The sequence below is a fragment of the Cyclopterus lumpus genome, chromosome 5 (assembly GCF_009769545.1).
Source record: "Cyclopterus lumpus isolate fCycLum1 chromosome 5, fCycLum1.pri, whole genome shotgun sequence".
Classification (NCBI taxonomy): domain Eukaryota; kingdom Metazoa; phylum Chordata; class Actinopteri; order Perciformes; family Cyclopteridae; genus Cyclopterus; species Cyclopterus lumpus.
This window is the reverse complement of record NC_046970.1, coordinates 6439663-6459455: the sequence shown is the minus strand read 5'-3', so window position 1 is coordinate 6459455 and position 19793 is coordinate 6439663. Positions and strand designations below refer to the sequence as shown.

Here is a 19793-nt window from a genome sequence, read left to right as displayed (position 1 = left end):
ACATTAGCAAGTGTTTGACGAAGCAGACACCAACTATTTGAGGCCTTAGTGTGACAAGTAAAAGCTGTGATTCCAGTGGTATTCCCTGTTAGGGACAGGCAGGGCAGGGCCTGGAAATGAACAAGTAGCCACAATAGATAGAAAGTTGTAAGCACTGACACACATTCACATAAAGGAAATAAAAGAGGAGAATCCGAGAGACTATGCAGACACAATAAATTAAGAAGCCTTATCAGGACATACTATACTGTAGCTAAAAACGTGGAACTAAGTCCTTGATGACGCTTGCTTTTTTTTTGTTTTGTAAAACCTGCTGGAGTCAAAGGATATTACACTTATTTAATGATATCAAAGTGTTATCGAGTCCCTCTGTCTTTCAGTCCACACCTGGTGTCTTCCTAATGAGTCTTTGAACCTTTCGTAGCTGCTCTTCTTTGTTCTTTTTTTTTTTTCAATGATCACAGAGATGCTACTTTCTCCACCTCATGTCCATGCTTTTTACGACACAATGTGGCATATTCAGGATGCTTAAGGATGCCCAGTGCTGGAAAAGCAAGAATGGGAAAATACTGTGTTTTTCACGGAATTAAAACACAGGACTGTATGGAGTCACGACCGTGTTCCATTCCCCGTCAGCTACGTTGCAAACTGCTTGAATAAAAAGCCAGCTTGACCCTCTCAATGTGGTGGCACAGCTTGATGGCTGGTCCCAGCTTCAGGTCCATACACTCCTGCACTGTTGGGAGGTTCAGCAGCAGCAGTGCCTGTCCGTCAATCTCCTATGGAAACAGTCATATCAGATGCAGTTTTCTCAAATTAGTTTTGGCTGGCGAATTGATTATTTGTATTTGTGACAAGGGTTACAATAGTGTGTAATGCCTTTTATTGGCAGTAGAATGGAGTGAGCTCTCATCCCCAGTGGCCAATCAAGTCTGGGAGTATTTCATACCTGATCCAAGAAAATCCGCGCAAGAGGTTGCACAGTCAGTGGTCCTGATGAAGCGAACCACATCAGTGACACTCCACTCCAGGGGGCTGGTGTCCAAACACAACTTCTGAGGAGGCTCAGTCTTTGAGGTCTGTGAACACACACACAGGGTGAGTCAGACAGAGACTCAGATCTCCCAGCTGAGGCCACTGAGGCTCTCAGCTCATGCTGATGAGAAGGGTATCATACCTGAACTATTTCATGAAAGAAACACTGGCGTTTTGCTGATTCCTCATTAGCCCGTTGAGAGCAAGTTCAGGCCACAGTAAAAACATCATTCAAAATGTTATTGAAACGGCTTAGTCGGGCAGAAGAGAGGCCGTTGTATTCAATGGGATTGTACATACAATCTTTAATTTTGTACTTAAGGGATTTCTATTTACTAGGCGTAAAAACAGTCTGGAAAGTAACCTTTTGATTCAAAAAATACAGAAATATCTAAAATATTCCATACTTGAGACCTAGTCAACTCAAGTCTTGGTGACTTTCGTTACCTTTGGTGAAGGAGGTCGGTTCTCATCATCAGAGAATGAGGGCGAGCGGGGTTTCCGTCTTCGCCGTGTGGGCCTGGGTGTTGCTGGTGGGGAGGGGGACGGCGTGGTGGGCTGAGACTTCCCAAACGATTGTTCAGAATCCTCCTGGAGATCGTCCTGCAGCTCAGAGCCAGAATCACTCAGGGAGTCATCTTCATCCAGATCTTCTTCCTCTCCGCTGCCCTGCGAGCCAAAGACGAGAACAACAAACAGTCCGTGAGGACAGATTTCAAGTGTGAGGAAGAATAAAAGTGAACATCACTGTGAAACAACTTAAGCTTCCATCCATCCATCCATCCATTTTCAATTACCCGCTTATCCTCATTAGGGTCGCGGGGGCGCTGGAGCCTATCCCAGCTGACATAGGGCGAAGGCAGGGGACACCCTGGACAGGCCGCCAGTCCATCGAGGGCACATGTAGGGAACATACAACCATTCACTCTCACATTCACAACCTATGGGCAATTTAGAGATCAATTAACCTGCAGCATGTCTTTGGACTGTGGGAGGAAGCCGGAGAGCCCGGAGAGAACCCACGCTGCCACGGGGAGAACATGCAAACTCCACACAGAAGGACCGCTCCGACCGGGAATCGAACCCGCGGCCCTCTTGCTGTGAGGCGACAGTGCTAGCCACTACACCACCGTGCTTCCTTTTAATATAATGCTTCATGGTGAAATGTGTGTGTGTGTTACCTGCGGAGAACCAGCGGGCGTGTTGTCCACTGAGGCTGAGGAACGTCTCTTCTTGTGGACAAAGAGCTGCTTCCTCCTCTTCCTCCTCCTCCCTCTTCGCTTCACTCCGCCCTCCAGGTTGGAGTGGCCCCCGGGTGGGCGGCCAACACGTTTACTTTTCTTCTTGCCATAGTAATATGCTTGCGAAAACACAAGGGCTTATTGTGAAATGAAGCATTTGACATGTGTGTAGGTTTCTAATATGTAATTTAGATAGATTGATATTGAATCAATTAAAACTGACTTTAATTAGGATGTAAAAGCATGGGTGTGGAGGATGTGGGGCGTCAGTGTCTGTTGCTTTCAAATTGCATCACTTTCTTAACCCCAGCGCTGCACTGCACTGCACTGCAGCATCGAGTAAAAATATCAACAAATCGGTGTCTTTGTGCCTTGGAAAAATTGTTCAGCAGAAGACCAAAGAGGCCGATTCTGACATTTTCAGCAAACCATACATTCATCGCCTGTGGAAAGTTATTGCAAATCACAAATTCTATCCCTCTGCTTTATATTCATTAAGGGTGCATTTATGTACTCGATCATTTCTATTCATAAGCAACACTAATGAAAAGAATCAACAGTTTCTGAAAAAAGAGAAATTGAGGAGCTTTGCGTTGAATTTGAGGATGTTTGAATGTTTTGAACGAAGGTCACGACTGACAAGCATGTATAGAGATTTCAAAGCTATTGCAAGACTAGGTCATGTTCATCGTCTGCCACCCCAAATCATCTAATTTATAATGAGACTTTTTGACAATCAGCCGTCTCTAGTACTGTACGCCACCTACTGTATTTGGTCTTGGTGAGGACCGAGCAGTTCTCCGAGCAATGCTCCAGAACCATGCGAGGGCCAAACAGGTTTGGGCAGCACTCTAGCTTGATGCAGGTTTTCTTGCAGAAGTCCGCCACGCGGTCTACGGTGCGGACTATTTCCACCGTGGCCCGGTAACTCTTTCCCTTGTACCTGACACAAAAAAAAGCAAGGTTGAACAATAAATAATTTGTGAAAGCTCTCTTTCCCCACAATATTAGCTTAAACAAAATGAAAAACGTAAGACATATTCGATTCTTCCCACTCACTAAAGCTCCAATTATGCTCATGTTTGATCTAAAAAGGTTGCAACGACCATCAAGGTCTCTGTTAAAAGTAACTCCCGATGCTGTCATGGTCTAAATCCTTGCTTTAATGAAGAGTCTTGTGCTGGGTTCTGGTGTGCGGATATTTATTTCCACTTGTGCATTCAAGGACATGTTTAATCCAGTAGCACATGTCCTCAAAGAGGCCAGCTGTAAACACTACTACTATTCCTGCAGGTTCTCTACACAGTGGAGTATTTTGAGCTCAGGATTTAATGGTGCTTCCCCTCACTTGGCTTTGAGCGTTTCTCCATAGCCTTGCCAGCGGCTCTCCTGGTCCAGCTGCAGCTCCCTGAGCACACGGCTGGGCTTGTATGCAGAGTTTATCAGCAGAGTCAGAACCTGCATACAAGACATGTAAAGAATTACAACACTTATAGGTTATCTGCAGGTGGGAGGGTTGTCTTCGATTCTTTAATCAGTGCTATGTGTAGTATTTTAACATCAAACCATATTCATTTTGAGACAGGACTTTCATTATCTTAGTTGCTTTTCGACTTTCTTATGTTTTAATGAATGTTCTTAATTGTTTTTAAATCTTGTTTTCGTTTGCATTTTAATGGTTTTATGTGAAGCACTTTGAATTGCCTTGTTGAAATATACAAATAAACGTGCCTATTGTCAACATGTGACCATTGATTGGCAGTAGAGTAACTTTACTTTGTCTTTACTGGCCTCCACATTGTGTGACATTGTTGTTGAAGTAGTGTAGGCCTACTATAGAAGATGCATAACCTAAGTATAATAATATAACAAAACAATCACAACTGATTTTGACTACACAGCACAACATGCGTAAAGAAACAATAAATGAATAGGATGAATAAGAGATGGTTGATTCTGGTACTGGTCTCCAAGATGAGTACTGGTCTCCAAGATGATCGTCACAGCAGTGCTATAAAAACATGCTGATGTTTAGTATCATTTTGATCTTAGTTTAGCGTGCTAGCATGCTAAAATAAACACAAAGAACAGCTGATGGGCCGATGGGAACGACATTAGCTCTGCAGGTCATAAACCAAAGAACTGGACTTGATGCTATATAGTTAAGGATCCTTTGAAGCGTGAAGTGCATCCTCTGGGATCCATGAAGGGTTGTACTGAACTCCCGTGACAATCCGTTCAATAGTGGCAGACACAGAGACCGCCATCGCCAGCGATACATAGCGCCTCGTTGCTTGCGTTCACCCTGTGGACCCACCACCCGCAGGGAGAATTATCGGGGTCGGGTGCTATGTAGACCGGGCGGCGGGCCAGGCGGGAGACCTGGGCGGGCCGATCGCCGGCGGCATAGACTAGCTCTAGGGACGTGGAACGTCACCTCACTAGCGGGGAAAGAGCCGGAGCTGGTGCAGGAGGTGGAGCGGTACCAGCTAGATATAGTTGGGCTCACCTCCACGCACAGCATGGGCTCTGGAACCAAGCTCCTGGAGAAGGGTTGGACTTTGTCCTTTTCTGGAGTTGCCCAGGGTGAGAGGCACCGGGCGGGAGTGGGGATACTCACGAGCCCCCGGCTGAGCGCTGCTGTGTTGGAGTTTTCCCCGAGGAACGAGAGGGTCGCCTCCCTGCGCCTACGGGTTGCGGGGAGTAAGGCTCTGACTGTTGTTTGTGCTTATGCACCGAACAGCATTTTGGAGTATCCGGCCTTCTTGGAGTAGGTGGGAGGGGTCCTGGAAAGGGCGCCGCCTGCCGACTCCATAGTTCTCCTGGGAGACTTCAACGCTCACGTGGGCAATGACAGAGAAACCTGGCGGGGCGTGATTGGGAGGAACGGCTTGCCCGATCTGAACCCGAATGGTGTTTTGTTGTTGGACTTCTGTGCTAGCCACAGTTTGTCCATAACGAACACCATGTTCGAACATAAGGTGGCTCATAAGTGTACCTGGTACCAGAACACCTTAGGCCGGAGATCAATGATCGACTTTGTAATCGTATCATCTGATCTGCGGCCGTATGTCTTGGACACTCGGGTGAAGAGAGGAGCAGAGCTGTCAACTGATCACCACCTGGTGGTGAGTTGGATCAGATGGCGGGGGAGTCGGCTAGAAGACCTGGCAAGCCCAAACGTGTAGTGAGGGTGAACTGGGAACATCTGGCAGAGGATCCTGTCCGGGAGGTCTTCAACTCCGACCTCCGGAAGAACTTCTCACAAATCCCGAGGGAGGCTGGGGACATGGAATCCGAGTGGACCTTGTTCAAAGCCTCTATTGTGGACGCGGCTGCTCGGGGCTGTGGCCGGAAGGTCATTGGTGCCTGTCGTGGCGGCAACCCGAGAACCCGGTGGTGGACACCGGGGTGAGGGAAGCCGTCAAACTGAAGAAGGAGGCCTGAGATCCGCCCTAAGATGCTGAAAGCGCTGGACATTGTTGGGCTGTCTTGGTTGACACGCCTTTTCAGTGTCGCATGGGGGTCGGGAACCGTGCCCATGGACTGGCAGACCGGGGTGGTGGTTCCCATCTTCAAGAAGGTGGACCGGAGAGTGTGCTCGAACTATCGTGGTCTCGAACTATCGTGGTCTCACACTGCTCAGCCTCCCGGGAAAAGCTTATGCCAGGGTGCTGGAGAGGAGGCTCCGACCGCTTGTCGAACCTCGGATTCAAGACGAACAGTGCGGATTCCGTCCCGGTCGTGGAACAGTGGACCAGCTCTTTACCCTCGCAAGATTACTGGAGGGGTCCTGGGAGTTTGCCCAACCAGTTTACATGTGCTTTGTAGACCTGGAGAAGGCTTTCGACCGGGTTCCTCTGGGGTTTTTGTGGGGGGTGCTGCGGGAGTATGGGGTGCCGGACCCGTTGGCACGGGCCATCCGGTCTCTGTACGCCTGCAGTAGGAGCTGTGTTCGTCTCCTCGGTAGTAAGTCAGACACGTTCCCGGTGGGTGTTGGCCTCCGCCAGGGCTGCCCTTTATCACCGGTCCTGTTCGTGACCTTCACGGACAGGATATCTAGGCGCAGCCAGGGGGCGGAGAGGATCCGGTTCGGGAGTCTCGGGATCGCCTCTCTGCTGTTTGTGGATGATGTGGTCCTGTTTGCCTCCTCGGACCGTGACCTCCAGCATTCACTGGGGCATTTTGCAGCCGAGTGCGAAGCGGCAGGGATGAGAGTTAGCACCTCCAAATCTGAGGCCATGGTGCTCTGCCGGCAAACTGCCTACCCCAAGCGAAGGAGTTCAAGTATCTCGGGGTCTTGTGCACGAGTGAGGGTAAGGTGGAGCGGGAGATCGACAGGCGGATCGGTGCGGCTGCAGCAGTAAAACAGGCGCTGTATCGGTCCGTCTTGGTGAAGAGGGAGCTGAGCCGGAAGGCAAAGCTCTCCATTTACTGGTCGGTCTACGTTACAACCCTCACCTATGGTCACGAACTCTGGGTCGTGACCGAAAGAACGAGATCTCGGATACAAGCGGCCGAAATGAGCTTCCTCCGTAGGGTGGCCGGGCTCAGCCTTAGAGATAGGGTAGGAGCTCGGACATCAGGGGGGAGCTTGGAGTCGAGTCGCTGCTCCTTCGTGTCGAAAGGAGTCAGCTGAGGTGGTTCGGGCATCTAGTCACGATGCCTCCTGGACGCCTCCCATTAGAGGTTTTCCGGGCACGTCCAACTGGTAGGAGGCCCCGGGGAAGACCGAGGACACGCTGGAGGGATTATATCTCTCGGCTGGCCTTGGAACGCCTCGGGATCCCCCAGAATGAGCTGGAAAGTGTTGCGGGTGAGAGGGAAGCCTGGGTCGGCCTGCTGAACCTGCTGCCACCGCGACCCGACCCCGGATAAGCGGGTGATAATGGATGGATGGATGGATGCTTGCGTAGCGTAGCGTTGTTGGTACAGTAAGCAGCTGGACTAGCCACACTCACCTCTTTGAGCACGAGGACACAGTTTCCAGGACCAATGAACTGAGGAAGCTCTGCAATGCGTCCCTTGTTAAGGTAAGGCCCAGAGAAGCAGCGGTGGTTGAAGTAGATCTTGGGACAGCAGTATTTCCTGTTGCCTTGCCCTGCGGGTGGACACAAAATGATAAAGATTATGCAACAGCCGCGGACTATACAGAGTCCGGAGACGGGACACATCCCAGTCTGGATTCCTTCAATGGGCCCTGTGACATAGCGCCCACCTGTCTCTGAATGGTTGGCCATCTGTTGCCTGACAGTGTCAGGTAACGATGATTTTGGTGGAATTCGGCTGTAAAGTGAAGAAAATTGAGTCAGATGTGGAAAGGCAACAGGACACGAACCATTAAAACCAATAAATAAGTCCTTCCGTTTTATACTCACTGTTTCTCAGGCTGCACCACAGCAATCTTCCTCTCTTTTCCACCTTAAAAACAAGGGCAGACTAATGTGTTCCCAGTCAAGCTATTACATGATGCCACTAATTTGGAGGTCAGGATGAATAAAACTGTCAAAAACTGATTGTATCGTGTTTGTTACTGCATTAATAACAGTCTCGTAAAGGCAGATGTGTGAGGATCATTAGAGTCCACTGTGAGGACTCATGGTGTATACCTGAGGGTTTAATTGGGTAGATGAGTGGATAGCCATTTGTCTCACACCAGCTGATGGGGAAGATGTCGAGGGAGTCCACATGAACTATCAGTTCTGGCATGGGCTGCTTCAGTCCTGTACAAACAGCGGCAGGGAGCAGCAGTTAAGGTAACTCAAGACCACATCCTTAACCTGGCATTATTACCAAATTCAGCTACAGCAACTGGAATGCCGATATAAAAGATCCCATTAAATAGCAATATGCAATAGCACGCCTGCGGTGCATGCATAAGCGCATACATCTGCACAAGCTAGAACATTACAGTTTTCACGTTTAGGGTCCCCCCTATCCTCCATACTGCATCAGTAAAGATTTGAAGGTGCTTTAAAAAGCAGAAAATGCTGATGTCTGAATCGTGCAACACGAGTTGATGCATAATCCCAGAAGAAGTGATCTAGTGTATGAACTCGTGTGAAATAACCTTGGGAGCCAGTAAATTCTGAGTAGATCCACGTACATTACATTGAAAGCATTAACTATTAACGTGTGCTGTGGCACTGCACAGAAACTACACATGGAAATGTTTCTCCTTCCATCCACCTAAAATAAAACACGTTCTTTAGGTCCCGCTTCTCACCTTCCAGGCTGAGCCAAATGTACTGCCCTTTGACCCTGGTGACAGTAGCCACGTGAATGTTCTCAGGTGACAGCAGGTTGATAGCCTCCAGTTTCATGGCCTCTTTGAAGCTGTGGTCACACAGCTCCTGGCAGGTAAACAAAGAGGGAAAAAAACACTGTGTGTGAGACGGTTATGCTCGGCCAGGCTATTGCTATTGTGTCAAATGGGTAAAATCTAATGACCTACACTCTGTCATATTCTGACTGTATGGCATACCAAAATATAAAATCTTGGTATACGTGTTTCAAAGGCTGCAAACTGAAGCAGACAAGTGAGCATGTTGTCAGTGCTGAGTTGTGTAGCATTGATCTGAGCAATGTTAAACCTCTTTCCCCAAACCCATGTGACTAGTTTACACAAGCATTTACGTGGGCATGAGATACAGTAGGTATCGCACTTCATAGGCTGCTTCAGAGGACTGGTCTTTTTTTTTCAAACCACAGACAAACTGAACCGGTATTCAGTAAATATTGGATATTTAAAATACTACGGTAGTTTCCTACAGTAGCCCGAGAGTTAATACAACCCAAGTGACAAGAAGGAGGCTTTATCTCTGAGAGCTTGCTATTAGTGGTACACATTGTATTCATTCATAGCACAGATGTCATGCAGCCTTCATGCAACAGCAGTATAATAACAGTAACCTACAATTTTGGCAATGACTAATCTCATATTAACTCTTTCCCTGAACAACGAATGTTAGGAGTCTGATCAGCATCTGGTGGAAGGTTTGTACTCAGACACAAGAACCCCTCTACAATGAAGTCTGACCAGTGTGAACTCTGCTTAAAAAGGTCGTAAAACAGAGATTGACTTACAGTTGGGAAGCAATGTTGAGGAGCTGCCTCAGCTTCACACTGTTTCAGGTAGTCTGCCCAGTCAAAGTCCGCACCTTGGTATCCTGCACATGATAAAACAAAGAAAGAATGGACAGAGAGAGAGAGAGAGAGAGAAAAGTAGATAATGGAAACAAATAAAGACAGGGAGTGAGACAGAGAGAGGGAAAGAAAGCATGAGCGATCACTGTCATTCCTTACTTTTTGATATCACTGATAACCGAATGAGTTGGTTAAAAAAAAAAAAAGGGACAACATTTGGCAAAGCAGACCTGGTGGAGGGCTGAGGGTTAGTCCATTTTTGAGGCTCCACTGAGTAGGGAAGATCCCTGGACTGTCTCTGTGACACAGAAAGGACCTCCCAGACTCCTCAATGCCACAAAGGTCATCCATCTTCACAAGGAAGTGCTGCTCATTGAACACCTGAAGTAGAGAGGAGGTTGGTTTAGGAAACTTCCAGACACTCTCAAGTTTTTACTTATCTATTTAGCTTCACAGAGTCCCACTAAAGACTGTGTCAAGCTCAAGAGATCCACTAGGCTTTACGATTAAATAGCAATGTTCAAAAAGATGTAGTTTCAGCCATGTGTGTGGTCTTTCAAGACCCATTGATATTTTAGCTTGTCAAGACAGTGTGGTAATGAAGTCAGAAAGCATACAACAACTACGGTCAATAAGCAGCAAGAAATCAACATTGCAGCATAGGAGAGAAATATTTGATTGGAAAGTCTGTTACCTTAGTGACAGTGGCAGGCCTGATGGAAATAGGAGCCGCGGGGTCAACAGCCTCCAGTTTCATTCCTTCTTTGAAACAATGAGCAGCAACGGCAGGCGGATCCTGAGAGACACACGCAGAGTCCTAATCAAGAACTCAGCATCACGTCACGACTCTTTGCTTAATGCAGAACTATCCAATCTTAACTAATCAGCAATAAGCAGGGCTGTGTTTGGGCCAGTGGGGTCGGCAGTACCTTACTGAACTCTGCGGTCAGAGCTTCATCCTGAGGCAGGTCACTGATCCTCTGCCTCACCTCCTCCCACTCTGCCTCGGTCCGCAGGGCCAACAGGTCTGAAGCAAATACACAAAGAAATACACACAAAATCAGCTGCTGAAGAGATGACGAGGTTAGGATTTGATTATCAGAGAGATACTTAACGAGAATGGTAAAAACATACATCCGATTGAATTTTACACGGCACACTTTTTGTTGTGTAAATAACTCAGCCTTTATGCGTTGCCTTTTCTTTGTTCTTTGACATTAAATTAGGTCGCCATAATTCATTAAACAAGCAAACAAAGAACAGTTTCTTTCCAAAGTATTTCTGCAGCCACAAACCATGTACTGATGAGCAAAATAAATAAGGCTGGGCTTCTAATGTTACCCTAAATTACAGATAAAAAATACATTATGTCTCCTCTATTCTTTTATGAAACAATAAAATACAAGCAATACAAAAGGCTATGATTAATTCTCACACAATAAAAGGGATTTTCCAAATCCAGACATAATAAAAGCCTGGCATCAAATATCAACAACGTTGAGCTACAGTGGTAGCGGAAGGTAGATCAGCTGTGTCATGAGAAAGATATCATCTCCGGTGTGTCTCACATCTTGCATAATTAACACACTTTATTCACTTGAAGAACATGAGTAGATCATGGCCCTGATAACAATAATCTATTTAATCCGGCATGGGAAATCTATTTCAAAAGGTGTGCTACTGAATATTGGTTCAAAGTATTGAAAAGTCACAAAATAAGTAGTAATTACACATTCATTCGGATGGAGCGATTCTATAGAAATGAAAGTGTCACAGGATTATACTATAAATTGGACATGCATCCAGTGTGTGACTGCCATGTGATTTATTCATGTGTCCTTCCATCATTACACACCCTTGCTTTGGCAGTAAACCCTTGTTTTTCCCCTTTCTTAATTTGTTTAAAACAAAATACAAATCTGACCCACGTCAGTGCCACTGACCTGAGGGAGGCTTGAGGGTGCAGCCGTGCTCTTTGGCCCAGCCGGGTGGGTGCAGGCGTGGGTGTAGGTAAAAGAGCCAGAGGGTTGCGGGCGTGTCCGGGAGGCCCTCGGTGCCCACCAGGCGCACCTTCAGCCTTCCTCCGACGTTCTCCTCCACCTCAGCGGCCCAGGCAAGCCCCGGATCAACAGTGTCCTGGAGCTCCACGTAGCAGCCCGCAGACAGGAGCTCCACTGGGTCTCTACCACGCTGGGACTGTGCGGGGGTGGTGGTGAGGAGTGGTAAATGAGAAGTTGATAGCGCACACACACACACACACACACACACGCACACACTTACACAAATGAACACACGCCTAGGCAAGGTGAGGAATTTGCACCGTGAGAGAATGCACTGCATGACTAAGTGGCAAAACTGAAGCACAAAGTCACTGAACACTAACTAAAGGCTCAGAAGAATTTCACAGGCTGTTCCTACAGCAAGTTCGCTTTGAGCAGCACGACCGTGGCACTGTAAACAAAAGCTCACAGCCTTGGAATTGTTTTAGACTTGGGACTTCATGCAGGAGTGCGCATGCAATACTTTAAAATTGATACAAAATCATATTTAGTTCGAGAGTGAGGTTTTTGCCCTGAGCGCAAACATACCGAATGCTTGGATTTTTAACAGTGAAACAAAACATAAGATCATTTGTTTTAAGATCACAAAGTCACAGTTCTGATCACCTGAGGGGTATAAACAGTCCCACTTGGTGTTTTTCTGATGCCAGATGTATTTACAAGTGACATTAAAACAGTAAAATGGGAAAGTCTTAATGTATTATGACAACTTCGCCAGTTTTATTTACTGCATTATGTGTTTTTAAAGATGAATCAAATCAGCGCTGATAAAGACAATTGTTTGTTGGCATTGACAGCCCCACATGTGGTGTGTGAGGAGTTTCTAAACGACAGCTGCTGTGTTCCCCTGCCTTACCAATTCCAGCAGGTTGGCGGGAGCGCTGCACTCCTCGGCCAGCGCCTTTTCCAGCAGAGCCTCCCAGTCCTGGTGCTTCTCACGCACACCTGGGTGGACCATACACAAACAGCGTTCAGTTTATTAACCAAACAAGGCATCGGGCTTAGGATCACACATATACAAGTATTTCAGTTGCTCTGGTATTTCGTTTGAGTGCTAATTAAGTCGAATTAACTAGAAATAAACAGAAGAAAAACAGTGAAATTGCTTCAGCGCTGTGTTCATTTCCCAGAGAAAACTACATATCATGAAACTAGAACATCAGCAGAACTCTGGCAGCCCTTTATGGGAGATAGAAAAAAATCATCTATCCTTGATATGCTGAGCCAAATGTAATATTTCCTATTTAAGTTCCAACTAAATAGCATTTTGTCTGCTCTCACATTTTGCATGCTCTCACAATAGCTCATCTGTCCCTGAAGCACTCACAGAAAAACAAAAAGGAGAAAAAAATGTGGAAGAACTAAAGTTACACTAGAGATGTATAAACTTGACATCTGCAAGTCATCATTAAAACTAAATCCTTTGCACATCAGCAATTGTTTTATATGATCACTCAGCTCCACAGGAGAGATGGACACCATACAACTGCTCGTGCTTGGATCACGACATCTCATAACAAACAACCAGCCGATGCCTCACCCTCGGGAGCCCTCATTGTCTTCCCGTGCTGGCGGCACCAGCCCAGCGGGTGCAGGTCTGCCGTCATTAAGTCACACCAGAAGTCGGCACGCCGGTCTTCCTGGTAGCCTTCGTAGCGTAGCAGCTGCAGCTGGCCACACGTGGTGATGATGTTGGCCACCCAGTAAGGACCATCGGCCTCGGAGCGCACGCACACTTCCAGCTTCATGCCTGGAGTCAGGCCCGTCTGCAGGCTCAGGTCCACCTGAGACCAGGGCAGAAGAACAGAGATACGTAAAGTCGTTAACTTGAGTTAGACCACATGTATTTGCATTCTGCAGCCAGTTACACCAACGTACAAAAAGAAGAAAAAGGACGCCTTTTATTTTATGATGCCCATTGGCTTTTATTCCAATTAAACCTACCTGCCAGCACACAGCCTTTTATTTATTTTTTTAATCAGAGTTTATAGAAGCTTTGTTACTACTGGTGATGACACAGTCACTTCTGTGTCCATGCTGTTGATTGCTTCATGACTTCTACAGCCGTTTCTAGGGACTTTTTCATAAATTTTAGTCACACTTTCAGATTTAATACATATCGGTTTCTTAACTTGACAAGGATGTTTAGTCACTGATAATGAATAACTGAAGCTTATCCTGTGATGCGTGCTAGCCGTGGAAGTTGTCGGCACCCACATGTTTGAAGGCGTGATGGGGAACGGACGCGGCTCCAGTCTCCTCCAGGTAGTCATCCCAGTTAAAGTCCGATGCATCCTGAGCAGAGTCCCTGTCTGGAAGAACACGCAACATATTTCTCGTTTTCCAACCCACTTTTGCAACACTTTATCGTACTGATTTCACGCAGCAGTTCACAGAGTAGGTCTTACCAGACTCCAGCAACTCCTGACTCATGCTGGTGCCCCCTCAAGGCTGAGACTACGAGCTCTGAGGAGGAACAGAGGAGAAGGATTATTATCCGGCGAGTGAATGAAGGATCACTGGTCCTGGATCCTGGGGCAGACCTTCGCGATGCCTCATGCCCGGTGGGCCGGCCTCCTGCCCCCCCCCCCCCCCCCTCCTCTCTACCTCCTTCTATTTCATGGATTGTGGAGATCTGGATCGTGGTCCATGCCTACTACTAATTATTCATACATTTATGTCAAATTCATTAAATGTGTTGTAACTCTGTAATGCTGTTCATTCTGTACACATGACATCTATTCCTTCTGTCCATCCGGGGAGAGGGATCCTCCTCTGTTGCTCTCCTGAAGGTTTCTTCCCTTTTTCCCTGTGAAAGGTTATTTTGGGGAGTTTTTCCTGATTCGATGTGAGGTCCTGGGACAGGGATGTCGTATGTGTACAGATTGTAAAGCCCTCCGAGGCAAATTTGTAATTTGTGATATTGGGCTATACAAAATAAACTGAATTGAAAATTGAATTGGTCCAAAACTCTGCGTGAAGAAAACATCTGCGGCACACTATGCTTGTGCCTTAATCAAATTACACTCGGCAGATCAGAAAATAGTCTGTGAACTCGCGACTTTTTTCAATAAGATTAATGAGACAGGTTACATCGGTTGCTTGCAACAGCCCGATCCGCAGTTCACACGCCAAACTGTATCAGCAAAAAGTCACACAAAAGAGCTGCAAACAGAGATTGAGACTTACGACAGCCGGCTACTACGTTTACAACAATTCACACGACTATCAGCATGCAACGTGGCAACCAACAGCTACGGATATTAACAATATTATGAGTACACAATCACACCAACACGCGCACAGTCGTGAAAGAGGAAATTCAACAGCCCTAATTTATAAAACCCTGTTTGCAAAGCCAAGATGAAATTAATTAGCATTTGTTTGGATTTTTCAGCCGTTCCAAATGAAAACAATCACAGTCTCCTAGGCCTTCGACAATAGAGCTGGTTAAGTTACTACATCAATATTCAAGTGCCTCTTTTCTGGGCCTGGACTCATCAATACAAAACAGCAGAGTGGTGGAGGTGGTGAATAAAATCCCAAAATATATGCCGCACATTTGCCTTTTTATTAGGGTGTCACGGGCTACCACCTAAGCAACACAGATGGTCGGCTATTATATGCTAATCTCATCAAACTCCACCTCTTCTTGTGAAACTCATTTGGGCTCATCTTTTCTTTTTTTCCCTTCTTTTTATTTAACCATAATTATATAGCTCTTCCTGCAGTGCCTTGACATGAACGCGGACGCACTGCATCGCGCTTTGACACATCAAACTGACAGAGGGCACATTGTGCATAAGCAGATGAAATAAGTTAATACAACAAGAGATGGCATGAATGAGACAGAAGGGAGCGTTGGGCGTGACGAAGGTGGAGCGAGCGGTGTATGGGATGCAGAGGGTAGCTGCTCTGTCACCGCGGCCCCCATTCAGCCGGCCTGTCAGGCCCGTCTTTGTCATGTCTGACATCTCTATTAAAACCAGGCCCGCCATCAGAAACCACCACCCCCCCCTCCCGGCGACCGGACTGCCACCGCGACCCCCGTGCTCCACCGGGATCAGCGCCACCTTTCACCCCAGACTCCCTCTGTCTTTCTCCCCACCTCCCTCTGACACACACACACACACACACACACCAGAGGGCCTTATTGTCCCCGGGGGTCACACTCCTGACACGGGAGTGGTGAAAAAGGAGCGGTGGAGACCGGAGTAGAAACACAGGCCTGAAGTTAAGAGGCAGCATTTGAAACATTTGATGCGGAGCTTGCATACTATTAGAGCATTTATGAGTTCATGGCGGTGTTTTAAACTGATTATGTTGCGTTGCTTGGGGTAGGTCTACCTCCTGGGGCCTTTCCTCTACAATAAATGATGTGGCTTTTCTTAGCACTTGGACATTTTAATGCAATTTAAACAAGATGAAACTAAATCCTTCATTCTTAAAAATGAAAAGTACATCAATTACCGTAAACTATCATTTCAAATATTCACCGACAAGCGTTCAGTACTTGCTCTGCCTAAAGCTGCAGCATTTAACTTCCGCTTGTGTACGAGCAGACAGGAAGAAAAGCAACTTCCCCTCTTTCATACAGCAAGTGGTCTGTGTGGACAACAGCTAGCAGCCGTCTGTCTGAATCGTTCTGCACCAGCCGTTGCTGACTGAACCTGAAAGATGAAGGGCTAAATGTGCACACACACCCACGCAAACACACGTACAAACAAGTACACACACACACACACACAAGCTACTGAGATGCACACTACATCCTCTTCAAGCACTCACTGAATCCTATTCTCATCTGCACATTTCTAAACAAGCCTCCCTGAACCTCCGAGGTCCCTGAAATGCAAACGGACAAAATACACATTCACACAGTGTGAATATAAAAATCAAAGTGACATAAAATGGAAATCAATTTTCAATACAATGAAATACACTGTCCAAACATTTATTTAATAGCATCTGCTGATCACCAGTGTGAAAATAGGAAGCAATGTAGCAGCAAATTAGTATGTCCTTTGTGTTTGATACTCCAACACTAACAAAACCTATTTTCAGAATAAAGTATTGGTTTTTTTCTTCTAATTATTATTTTTGCATCAGTTTTACACCATTTTATGAATTTGTGTCACTAAAAAGCTAACATGTTCATTTCAATCAAAGTACAAAAAACTATATTTTCTTATCCGTTTAGTACTATCAAGCTATGGAATTCATTTTGGTTTCATGGTGGAAGGTTTTGTTTGACACATCAGTCTCAGAAATGCCGGCCTTCACCCTTTTTAAAACTGAACAGATTGCAATGTTGTGTTGGTCGTGCTCAAAGCATTTAAAAGTTGAACGGCAACTTCTCTTTCCAGAGACTGTCAAACAGATTGTAAATAATCAACACTGGACGGTTTCCATAGGAATTCATTCTTTGGTCGAAAGCAGTCAATGTTGTGAGCCCCACAAATAGCATTGTATTGGTGCAGCAAGTGAGAAAATATTGGGGCTTTTTTTTGTAATGTAGGTGAAATTACCCTGGGAAATAAAGTTGACACTCCATGTCACTCCTGATAATACTTAATATAAGTGAAGAACATCAAATACCCTGAACCTCATTAATATTTGGACGTGTATATATATGTTGCTCTGAAGACCAAGCAATAGGAGCTGGCCTGCAAATATATCTGTCAAACTGACCTCCAATTGTCAACTTGCCGACCTGCTTTACCTGCCTGCCCCCCCCCCCCCCAAAAAAAAGGATGCTTAAAAAGGAAAAGATCCACCTTTCCTCCACCCAGCACGCGCACAAACAACGAGACGGCTTTTACCCCGTCGCTCGTTTCCATCGCGGATCACTCAAGTTGCACAATAGGGAAGTTAAGCACCAGGAGAAGAAGAAGAAGAAGAAGAAGAAGAAGAAGAAGAAGAAGGAGGAAAAACAATGTGGGGTGCAATAAGTCAATGTGGAATGTGACAACAACAAAACGCACCAGAAAAAAAAAAAAAAGAAGCTCCAGAGCCTCCTCCCCGAAGCGGACGGGCAAAAACAACAACAACAAAAAGGACTTTATTTATTTCGCCGTTTTTGGTGAGAGCCACACGGGAACACGGATCGGCCGAGGTCGTGCAAACCGTCATTATGTAAGGCTTCGACATAATAAAGAGACACTGACACGCACAAACGCGCGCGCCGATCACTGGGGATACCCGCACAAATAACTGAAACTAGCTTGAGATTGCACCGCTTGTACAGACCCGACCGCCGCATTGATGGGCCGAGAGAGAGAGAGAGAGAGAGAGAGAGAGAGAGAGAGAGAGAGAGAGAGAGAGAGGGAGAGACACTACAGCGCCGACGGGTCTAACTTTCACAATGAGTAGAACACGGCATACCGATTGAGAGATGTATTAAATCTCGGTCTGATAAATAAACACGCGGTCGTAAATGCACAACGGCCGCGCGGGACTCGTTGGACACATGGCACACAAACCGCCTGCGTCCGAGTCAAGTTACTGAACGTCACAGCTCGAGCAATAAGAGGCTGACGAGCAATAAGGGCGCTTACACTCGACCGAACCCGACTCATCTTTTTGAGAGACGGGAAAAAAGACCAATGCGCCACCGCGACGCGAAACACCGCGAGGAATTCGTCGCCAACAACACAAAGCACGTGAATATTTAGTCGCAAAATTCTCCCCTTACCGCTAAGTAGTTTTTCCAAGTCGGTTTTTTAGATGCCGTTCCTCTACCGCCTGCTCGCTCGCAGCAACGTTGAGCTAAGCGTGAAGAAAACCCGAGAGCCCCGGTTGGGCGTTTCAAAATAAAAGATGGCTTAGAGAGCGGAAGTGGCGAGCCGTCGTCAGAGCGACCGCGGCCCTTTTCGTGCTGCGGGTTAATTCGCGGCGCTTCCGGCCTCGCGCGCGCAGCGAGACGCCAGCTTGACGCGTTTCTCTGTTCACGACCTCATTCCAATATGGCACAAATGGCCACTGCGCATGTTCTGCCGCCTATATGCCTCTGAGCCCGGCTGCATCACGCTGACTTCCATCTTCACGCACACAATAAAACACCACACAGTCAGACTCAAGACCGAAATGTGGAAAGCCTCACAAAAGAAAAAAACAGACCAAAAGCAGAATGCTTCCGGTTTGCTTTATTTCTGACAAAGACACGACGGTTGGCGTGTCCACTCGTTTAAAATGGGTGTTTTTGTTTTATCCCCCAGCGAAATCAACACTTAGTTAATGCTTGAGCTGGAATTAATTGCACAGATAATCGACCCACTTTCGATAAGTGGAGTGTTTTTTTTTTTTTGCCACGACAAAGCGAATTGTTCTTTAATAAAGTAAGCCTAAAGATTGCGTTATTGAAGGTGACCTCGAGTTGCTTAATTATTTTCATTCACCTTAACATTTTTTTTTTGAAGTACATAAAATAGCCCCACAATTCTCAATAAAAGGCTGAATGGGTAATTGCTTTTTTTTTTTAAAAATCCATCACAATAACGCCCTGTCATTTTGACTGAATTCAGTCCTATGTGTCATTGCCGTTACGGTACTTCTGCTGCACGAGGCTGTCAAGTCGGGTTTTTTGGAGGAGAGGGCGGGAGAAACTGCTGAAAATATACCTACACGTTGTGAGTGCGATGCTCAAAGTCCATCCATGGCGTGTTATAAATGGGATTTCTCAAATAAATAAGCCGGTTTATCGTTTTGGAAAGCGTTTTTATGAGCCAGAAAGAGTCCGAAACAGGTGTTGCCGTTCACTTGGACTATATATATATATATATATATATATATATATATATATATATATATTATATATGCTGCCTCAGTTAACCCTTCACAATAGACAAACCCTCCGGATGTCTTATAAAAAAAGAAAAAGGACATATGCACGCGTTGAGGCGAAAACAGTCGCCGTACAATAAGCTATCGGATCGTGAACAACCGAAAGAATCGGAGGTCCATGAATACATCAACAAGGGGGCCAGGCATTTACTCTTACATTCATTTTTGTTTAACTGCAGCGGTGCTCTCAATACAAGCTTTCAAACAAAAGACTCGGCGACTATTATAAGGAAATTGGGTTAAGTAAATAAACAGAGAGAAAAAAAAACACGTATTTGTTGCTTTTATTATTTCGAGTTTTTTTTAAATCCACGGGAGTCATTTCAGTTTTTAAAGCGTCGCAACTTCAATGCTGCATTGGTCTGTGATGCCTTTTGCATTAAAAGGCAACTTGACTTGGTTTATTGCGGATTGCAGGTCGCTGTTATTTGCCTCGTGTTTGTTATGTGTTGACTGTCCACACCCTGCA

General features: G+C 46.1%; 1 protein-coding gene across 1 annotated transcript; it reads right to left on the bottom strand.

The window, feature by feature from the left end:
* Positions 1-440: 440 nt before the first annotated feature.
* sfmbt1 (Scm like with four mbt domains 1) lies at positions 441-18272 on the bottom strand. The gene is given in 22 exon segments (XM_034533367.1): positions 441-779; positions 950-976; positions 978-1079; positions 1483-1704; positions 2217-2395; positions 3044-3219; positions 3625-3734; positions 7238-7377; positions 7495-7562; positions 7655-7697; positions 7886-7999; positions 8503-8629; positions 9363-9445; positions 9653-9803; positions 10117-10218; positions 10352-10449; positions 11366-11618; positions 12339-12427; positions 13023-13266; positions 13700-13794; positions 13891-13948; positions 18177-18272. Coding segments are annotated over 21 exon segments (2595 nt in total). The 5' UTR covers positions 13916-13948; positions 18177-18272; the 3' UTR covers positions 441-632.
* Between the last annotated feature and the right edge of the window lie 1521 nt (positions 18273-19793).